The following is a 9,626-nucleotide window of genomic DNA, read 5'->3' as shown; positions in this document are numbered from 1 at the left end:
TGCGGGGGGTGCGGGGGTGCCGGGCAGAGCTGGGCAGCATCCTGCTGCTGCTGGTGCTGTACGTGCTGCAGGGCATCCCGCTGGGGCTGGCGGGCAGCGTCCCCCTCATCCTGCAGAGCAAGAGTGCCAGCTACACCGACCAGGCCTTCTTCAGCTTCGTCTTCTGGCCCTTCAGCCTCAAGCTGCTCTGGGCCCCCTTGGTGGACGCCGTCTACCTGCGGGGCTTCGGCCGCCGCAAGTCCTGGCTGGTGCCCACGCAGTACGTCCTGGGGCTCTTCATGATATACATGTCCACCCAGGTGGACGTGCTGCTGGGCGACGGCAAGGGCCGCGGCCCCGACGTGGTGGCCCTCACGGTGACTTTCTTCCTCTTCGAGTTCCTTGCAGCGACGCAGGACATTGCGGTGGACGGCTGGGCCCTCACCATGTTGTCCAGGGAGAACGTGGGCTACGCCTCCACCTGCAACTCTGTGGGCCAGACGGCTGGCTACTTCCTGGGCAACGTCCTCTTCCTGGCCCTCGAGTCGGCCTCCTTCTGCAACAAGTACCTGCGGTTCCAGCCCCAGCCCCAAGGGATTGTTACCCTCTCAGGTACTGCTTGGGTACTGCCAGCCTCTACGTGTGATGCTGGGACAGGGATGCTGCTTCCCTGAGCCTGGACCAAAGCTCTGTTCAGAGCAAGCGGTGGTTTGGTGCTGTGAGATGAGCAGGTTTGGTTTGCCCTCTGCCCATGAGAAAGCACAGCCTGCCAGGAAGCTGGCAGAGTCCACTGCTAAATGCACTGAACTTCAGGCCTCTCTGGGCTTAGAGAGTGTGGGAAACCTGCCTTATTGTCTTGGCTGACGTAAGCACTTTGCAGACAATGAGTTTGGGTTTTTTCCCCTAGTTCAATGACCTGGGAATAGATTTTTTTTTTTTTAAAAAAAACCCTCAACCAAACCAAAAGCTTTGGTGCTTTAAAGAAGCTTTTTAAGAACATCTCCTTCTGGGAGAAAGGAAAAGGAACATTAAAAAAAAACCCCAAAAAAACCAAAAAACCCCAGTAAGATTCTTCGAAGACAGTACTTGTTCATGGAAGTAGAAATGACAAGTGTTCAGGCTTGACCATACGGCCAATTTCTGAAGAAAGGCTTTATTTTAGTAAATTAATGGGGCTTTTGTTTTTAACAAATTAAATGGCATCTGGTAATCCAACCATAGCTAGCTGTTAGTGTAGGGATGTCTTGTTTGGTGGGGTTTGGATTGGGTTTGGTTTTTTTTTTCCAGAAGGTTATATGTGGTGGATGATGTATTACTTAGAAGATGCTTAAAATACACATTTTGGTTGCCACATTGAGTTTAGCCAGCTCAGCTTCTGGGAGGGCAGGAAAAACTCTCACCACTTCTTAAAGTGACCATGGCTAGCAATGAAAAGTAAATTCTCATTGTGTTTAGTTTCTTCTCCCACTCTTCTATTGATTGTTCTGCCTGTGTTATGCAAGAGCAAAGGTATGCCAAAACTGAATTCAGTTGTTGTTTGAAGGCTAGTTTTTGCTTTCTGTCCTGTACCTATGGTGTTGATAGATCTGAATATCAGGTTCCAAGGCTGCTCTCCTTACTTCAGTTGCTAACTAGTCTTCCTCTTCCCTTCCTGTTGATAACCCTGTGTCTGGTCTGTATGTCAACGAGCACAGAGTAGCCCTTCAAGCAGCGCCGCTGGTTTATTCCTTTCCTCTGTTCTCCCTTACTGTGTAGTTCATCGGTGCTGGTATCTCTTCCCTCTTGCTCCAGCCGCAGACTGATGGCTTTTACTGCTGATGCAACTTGCAGATCACTGGTGTAGTTAAGAGAGCTTGGTTTGTCTGTACGTACCTCCACAGTCCAGGCTTTTGTTTTGGTTTTTTCTCAGTACTGTTTGTGTAAATGGGTTTGTTACTATTACAAAAGTGCTGTCTTTTGGGGGAAAAATGTCATCCCCAAACAAAAAAAACACCAAGGCAACCTGTATAACTTGTCCTGGAGTACTAACCTGGGTGGAGTAAGGAAAGCAAATATATCCTGCAACTATAGTGTCAGAGCTTTTTGGGTGGTAAAACTGGCTGTTTATGTTTTTATCTCCTCATTCATGTGACTGTATGCCACAGTTTGCTGTGTCCACGTTTCTGCTGAAGCAGCTGGTTGTAACGGGGCTTGGGGTGAGCTGGTTTGGGCAGTTAAAGCAGCAGCGAACTTCATCATTTGGGAAGGTGAATAGTTTTCTGCCAGTTCAGGTCTCTGAATGATTTTGTTGAGTGCCAATGCTTGGGGAAGAACAAGTCAACACTTCGTGATCCCAAGTCAGCTTCAAGTTGGTGAGAAGCAGCAGCGGCAGTTGTTTGCTGTGCAGTCACAGGTATGCCTGTCCCAGCGGGAAGGAAGAGGTTACCTGCTCGAGTGCAGGAAGATGTCCTTCGAGGCAGGCCAGACTTATCTGGGTCAGTGACTGGAGTCCCATTTTTCCTGGGAAGAGAGGTGTAGCTTTAGGATTTCTTAAAACCATCATGATGAAACTCCTGCTCCCCCCACACACCTCAGTGGTGGTTATTTTTTAGCCTGGTCTGTCCTTGGTTTTGCTGCACAGTTGGCATTGCCCCAGCACAATGGTTTATTTTGCAAGTGATGGTGTAGAGGCAGAGAGAAACTAGGGATGGGGCCAGGCAGCCACTGGTGGCCTCAGGAACTTTACTTTAGAAATTCCTTGTGTGAACTAATTTTAAAATTCTTTTGCTTGTTAGTGGGCTGTATGGCTCCTTTTTTTTATTATGCTTTTGGTAATCCAGCCATTCCTGTGTTGCAGCTGACAGGGCTGACCTGATGGGGAGGATCCGTGCCACCATGCTCAAAGCTATTTCCATTCCAGTCCTCGCAGCGTAGGACTCTCGCTGTGGTGACAATGCTTAGTGCCATATTAGAGTGCCACTCCTGTGTGTCTTGTAGAGAGCAGCTGTGAGTGGCGTGACCCACTGAAAACTCACCTTTTATTAAAAACATGTGTTCAGGGTACCTTTTTGGAACAGAGGAGAGAGCAATTTGGCGGCATTGGTTATGAGATCTTTTCTTTAGAAAAGGGAAAAGTAACTGATGTGGAAGCAGCAGGTAAAGGTTTGAAATGCCTTTTCGTTTTGCTTTTATGCCGAGAACGTTAGGACACAGCTGAAGTAGTCTGTCCATGTTTTCTTCCGTGCTGTTGGGCTTGTTCTTTTCCTTGCATAAGAAGCAGCTGGTAATTGCCTAAACCTTTGCACTGTCTCTGCCCTTTTACCAGCTCTCGCTGCTTACTTAGAAGTCACGGTGAGGCTGCAGGAGTTGCTCGTGACCAGGAAGATAAAAGGCTGCTTCTGTCTTACCCTCTGCATGTTCTTTCTTGCCTCTTTCATTAAGGTAGAGGATAGGGTTAGCTTGGATTAATCCATTCGCTAATTCAGCAAGTACTTGCCGTGAAATACTGTGTGTCTTTACTCTTGCTGCCTTGAACCCCCAATTTAACAAAGATTAGATCTGCTTAAAATAGAACACTTAAGAGTTAGCACTCCAGAGTCACTTCAGACAGTCGTATTTGCATGACTCTCTAGGTGATGGCTGCGTGAGAACGTCAGGACATTTTTCATCTCGGAAGTATAAGTCTTTGTTCCTAGCAGATGGTAGGTTGATGTTACACGGGGAGTATAGACCTGAGGCAAGGCATAGTTACGTGACTGCACAGTCAGTCAGCTGGGAAGTTGTGAATAACTTCTTCCCTGGAAGGTTTTTTCCCTCGTCTAACTATTAAGTGTGGGGTTTTTTCTTCCTTGATCAGCTTTTGGTGATTGTATGGGTGGTCCTTCACTGGTTTTATTTCCGTTTCTCCTCCAATGCTCTCATCGTGGTACTAATCCAGAGCACCAGGGAAGTGTCCTGGTTTGCTGCCTCCGATCTCAAGCAGCCGGGGATATAGAGCGAGGGCAGGGAAGAGCTCTGTAAGTCATGTATGTGGCTCCGTGTCTGTGGTTTGCTTCTGCTCCTGGGTTTTAGGAGGGTCAATGGGTGATGGTTTTATTCAATTTTGTATTATTAGGTTTGTATTGTTGCCAAACAGCTGCATTCCAGACACCCGCCGGATTGCTGAGGAAGTGTTGATGGTAGCTGCTAGACAGATTTTTTCATTTTCATTTTTTCCCTTTCCAGATTTCCTGTTTTTCTGGGGAGCTGTTTTTTTAATTACCACTACACTGGTTGCCCTTTTGAAAAAGGAAAACAAGGAACTAACACCAACGAAAGAAGAAACAAAAGGCATTACTGATACATACAGGCTGCTATTCTCAATAATCAAGATGCCGGCAGTTCTCACTTTCTGTCTCATGATTCTCACAGCAAAAGTAAGTAAATATGTGCGTGAACCGTCAGATGCTGGTGACACGAGTGGGAAGGGTTGCCGAGTCCCTGTGGCGTGACTTCATAGTTTTGCCAGCGGTTGTCAGCAGAGCTCCCAGTTTTCACGTGAAATCTGAAACGAAATTGCTTGTATGGGTGTGCAGAGTCAGGCTGTACAACAGAAACCATTGGTTTGAGCTTGTGTAAGTGTTTACACAAGCATAAGAGAGAAGTTTGATCACAATCTACTATTGAAGTAATTTGGTTTTAAACATTTTTGAACAGGCCGTTTGTGTAGTCTGCGGTGAAAAGTACAGGATATGTTCTTTTAACCTAAATGCTGTTTCCAGAATCTGCAACTCTACAAACGGTTTCCAGGGTTCTTGTTGGCCATCGTGGATACTGAATTAAGGCACGGGCATGGCTGTCACTGCTATGTGTAATGCTCTTGGGGTAGTTTTGGTGCTGACGACGAGTGTACAAGTGTGCAGTGTGCTTCCGAATGGATTAGGGAATTAAATGAGACACAAGAGTGGCTTCTACTCTTACCATGTTTCTCAATTTACCAGATATTGAGTAAACCAATTTTCTAGCTAAACCATCACTGCTTTCTCAGTTTATTCTGCCTACCTTGTATTGCAGGTTGGATTTTCAGCTGCAGATGCTGTAACGGGACTCAAGCTGGTGGAAGAGGGCGTCCCAAAAGAGCACTTGGCTCTGCTGGCAGTTCCGATGGTTCCTCTACAGATAATATTGCCCCTGATTATCAGCAAATACACAGCTGGCCCCCAGCCACTGAACACGTTTTACAAAGCTATGCCTTTTAGGTAAAAACAAACAAATCTCATTTGACAGAAACTAGTGCTTTGCGTCTTCAGATCAAGTGTAGGATTGCTCGTGTAGCTCCTACGCTGCCAGACAGAGGCAAGTGTGTCAGGATTCTCTCAGTAAACTGAACTGTCTTGTGCCTTGAGGACGACTCAGGTAGAGACACACATGAGAAAGCAGAACGTGAGGTGTTTTTAAGGTGCAGATACAAAAGAGCAGTGCTGGCCTGCTCCGGTGGCTGACCGGATCCGAGACTGTATCCATAAAACTAGGTGTGCTTCCCGGTGTGAGAGAGGCAGAGTGCGTTGACCCATCACTCGGGGCAGCTACTGGATGTGTGCTTTGCTGAGGTAACAGAGTACAGGAAGCTGAATTATTCTGATGCAGACAAGGTGGCATTTAGTTCTTGTGTGGTGGTTTACGTAGGAGTTTGCTTAGGGAATTCTAAAACCAGCAGATCCAACAAATTACCTAATGCTGTCACTCGGTAAATCTTGTAGCGTGTTGGTAGCAGGCAGCTGTTCCTTTGGCGTGTTCTTACGCCACTGTGTGTGTTTTTGCCAAAAAAAGAAAGAGCAGGTCTTGCTCCAGCTTGGTTAGTTATCTTCTGCGTTGCTTCCTACAAAATACACATTTCTGCATGAAGGGACAGGGGAGAAAGCTGGCGTAGGAGATCAGAGAAGGAATTATGTTTATATGGAAGACAGGATTGTTTAGGTACAAAGTATTTACGGTTTCTGTGCTTGACAAACATTTAATATCTAATCCTATCTAAGCTAGAATAGTTTTAACTATTTCAGTGTATTCTGTATGTATAAATGTTTGATAGTTGCTTTGTATCAAGGAAACACATGGGGAGAATTAGTCCAATTACAAATTATCTTCCTTACTCCTCCAGATTACTGCTTGGTCTGGAATTTGCTTTTTTGGTGTGGTGGACTCCTAAAGTGAAACACGAAGGAGGTTTTCCCGTCTACTACTATGCTGTAGTAGTGTTGAGTTACGCCTTACATCAGGTAACTTGCCCTGTGTGTGGGGAGGGAGGGGGGCAGGGGGTCTTTGATACTGATCAACGGGAGGGCTGTAAATGCTTCTCTGCTGTTGTCCTCAGTTACACTAGAATTGCTCCGAGTCTGACCGGTGGTGCTGTATTTACTTTGGATACTCTTGCCCCTGTTATTTCTCCCTCTTCTGTGTGCTCCATTGAGCATCTTCTACACAGTTATTTTTAATTGACCAGGTTATTTTTTCCCCCCAAAACCAGAACCCCAAAAGGATGGTGGAGTTGGAGAAATCCCAGCGTTCCAACTGAGTTTCATAGGCATCATGATGATTGTGCTTATTGTGCAGATCCGTGAAGTTATATGATAATAGAATCACAGAACGGTTTGGGTTGGAAGGGACCTCAAAGCCCACCCAGTCCTATCCCCTGCCATGGGCAGGGAGCAACCAGACCAGGTTGCTCCCAGCCTCATCCAGCCTGGCCTTGGACACTCCCAGGGATGGGGCATCCACAGCTTCTCTGGGAACCTGTCCCAGTGCCTCCCCACCCTCTGCAGGAATCCCAGTCCTAGAAGTACTTTATTCACTTTTGGAGGCAGGTCATAACGGATCTGACCCAAAGAAATGCCGAATCCAAACTGGGCTTTGGATCAGAACTAAAATGTACGCAGTGCCTTGAGAGTGTATTTTAAATGCAAAAGGGTTCTTTTCTTGGGCTGCTTTAGCTGGCCCTGTCATATTTCAGTTGATAACCTGAGTCATTCCAGTGCGTGTGGTGCGGGGCCGTTTCGGTGTGACTTGGCATAGCTACTCCTCGTTATTAGCAGGGAGACAGACCGCAGAACTCTCATTCTTGACCAATTTTAACCTGTTGGGATTGTTCTTCACTGAGCATTGCTAACGTCAAGTAACCTGTTGGAGCAGTTCTTGTGTTAGAGTGCTTTAGTTGTTGTCTGTAACGAGGAGGCCTGACTGCCGTGCGGGTTTTCTCCCCTCTGCCGTAGATCACGCTGTACAGCATGTACGTCGCGATAATGGCTTTCAACGCCAAAGTCAGCGACCCGCTGATTGGGGGAACCTACATGACACTCCTGAATACGGTGTCGAATCTGGGGGGGAACTGGCCTTCCACCGTTGCTCTCTGGCTTGTCGACCCGCTGACAGTGAAAGAGTGCGCAGGAGCCCAGGAACAGACCTGTGGAACTGCAGTTGCTGCAGAAGTAAGTTTGGGAGGCTGTGAATGTCTCTGATCAATTATTTATTGATTAAATGGCTTCTCTTGGCATTTTTTTTTTCATTTTAAAAGCTTTTAGAGCATAGGTTATGCTTAAAATTTCCCACTAATAGAGCTGATTTTCCTGTCTGATAAAATTAAGTCTGTTTTTATCTCAGTAACTAACATCTTTGCCAAAGATTTGCAGCTGCAGAGTAGTTGTCCATTTCTTTCTGGGCTGGGACGAAGAGCTGGTGGCAGAAGCACAGGATTGGTGCCGCATTCTGTGCGGTGTGAGGAGGCTGTGGTTACGTTTTTGAGAGTAAACCCTGCTAAGCCTGGAGTTGTGTAATTGGGCGCTCTGTCCTCGCAGGCTGGCTGTCCCCCAGGGCTGGTGGTAGGTTTTTGTTCCCTCTGTCTTTCTGGAGGCTTCCTATCCCAATACCTTGATACCTTCTCCTGTGGTGTTACTTTGCTCGTGGTCTTTGATCCTCACTTTCCGTGTGAGACTGAGTGGTGTGACTGGCTGCGTTCCCAGCTCTGGGGAGGAGAACAAAGAACGTGCTGTGCTGCTGCACACAGATCATGCAACGGGACGCGGAACTGCCTGGAAAGCGAGGTTTCAAATTCACCTCCTCAGGAGCAAATGAGAAACTTTAACACGGCTGTTGGAAGGGTGAAAATGTTTGGGGGCTTTTTGATGGGTTTTTCTTTTTCCTTACTCACTCATGAGATTTAATTCAGTCTTGAATGCCAGGACTCTCTGGGATATAGATGTTCTCTAAACAAAGTGTTCCGGGAGTCAAACACGTGTGTTTGAACCAGAGTTGTGGTTTTTACTAGTCACAGAGGGGAAACTGCTTCTGCAGCGAGTGCTTTTTCTGCCTTTCTCATTGATTTACCGCCAATTAGGTTCCCTGTGCCTGGGCCGCTGCTGAACTTAAGCCCTTCCTCCTTCACCTCACTCCTCTGATCTTTTTTCGCGTCCTCCCAGTTGGTAACGTTCCACCACCACTCCCTTCTTACTCCTAATCTGATCTTCACGTGCCTCAGAATAATGAAAGTGCTGGCAGAACCTCAGCTCAGAAGATCAATGTATCTTGGGCTCACAGCAGTACTAAAGCTAAACAATAAGCAGGAAGGATCGTGTGCTCTACGCTTACTCTTTAAATGCTGGAGTTAAACCCCCAGACTTGTTTTTCCCAGAAGTATGCGGCATTTTGCGCTGTCCGCTTGCAGATTCAGCGTGGTGTGATGCAAGGGTAGAAGTTCTAAAGAAGCAGTTTGGATGGCTCTGAGAAAACCCAAACCAAAGCTCCGGTCCAGCATGAAACAGCTGGACGGGTTGTGTTTTCTAGAGTTACCCCTGAGGCCATCATGCTCCATATCCCAAATGTTTTGTAACAGTTTCGGTACTTTTCAGGCCAATGGTAAGCTCGAAAGCCTCTCTTACAACTCTGTAACAAACAAGAAGAACACATATTTAGGCATAACCCAAGGGCATGTCAAATCCAATGGATAGCTGATCCCTGTTTTCTAATGCCTGTCTTCCTGTATCTCCCTGAGAATACTTAATGCATCAGCTTCTGGTTCTGTGTTCCAGCTCTGCGCAAAAGCTGGTGGTTCCTGTGTTACTGCCTTGGACGGTTACTATGTGGAATCCGTCGTCTGTGTTGTTCTGGGATTTGGCTGGTGGTTCCTACTCGGGCCAAAGTTTAAAAAGCTTCAGGACGAAGGACAGTCTTCCTGGAAGTGCAAGAGGACCAACTGATGCTGTTTAAATGTTGGACGGACTAGCAAGGTCGTTTTAGTTTTACGACAAAGACATATCCCATAATCAATAAACAGGAATATAGGTATTTTTAAATGCCACGTCACTGAAAAAAGGGGTGGCAGAGATGGTGGTATGTTTGTATGTGATACCACTTGCCCTCCCAATCTGAAAACCTAAGTACAGAAAGCAATTATTCAGAAAAAGGCACCTATGTACTACATACACCTCCCCAAGCTCCAGCTTCAGCCGTGGCTGCTGGCGTAACCGGCGCCCCAACTTCCATACGGTAACTATGGAAGAGCTCCTTGTGCCATGTGTGTCTAAGCAGCAGCATTGTCAGCTCCAGTCCAGCTCTTTCTTTTCATCTAGACGGGATCTGACACGGGGAGTTGACCCGGGGAAGGATGTCTGAGGCATTTTGGCTTGTAGGTTAGGCGTGTT

At 46.8% G+C, this 9,626-nt stretch overlaps 1 protein-coding gene across 1 annotated transcript; it reads left to right on the top strand.

The window, feature by feature from the left end:
* Positions 1–23: 23 nt before the first annotated feature.
* SLC33A1 (solute carrier family 33 (acetyl-CoA transporter), member 1) lies at positions 24–9,282 on the top strand (the record flags this gene model as incomplete). The annotated part of the gene is made up of 6 exons (XM_010160112.1): positions 24–591; positions 4,183–4,373; positions 5,011–5,195; positions 6,095–6,212; positions 7,203–7,418; positions 9,015–9,282. Coding segments are annotated over 6 exons (1,446 nt in total), but the record flags the coding sequence as incomplete, so codon positions are not given.
* Between the last annotated feature and the right edge of the window lie 344 nt (positions 9,283–9,626).

Source organism: Eurypyga helias, unplaced genomic scaffold (genome assembly GCF_000690775.1).
Source record: "Eurypyga helias isolate BGI_N326 unplaced genomic scaffold, ASM69077v1 scaffold4411, whole genome shotgun sequence".
NCBI classification, from domain to species: Eukaryota; Metazoa; Chordata; class Aves; order Eurypygiformes; family Eurypygidae; genus Eurypyga; species Eurypyga helias.
This window is presented reverse-complemented; position numbering and strand designations above follow the sequence as displayed.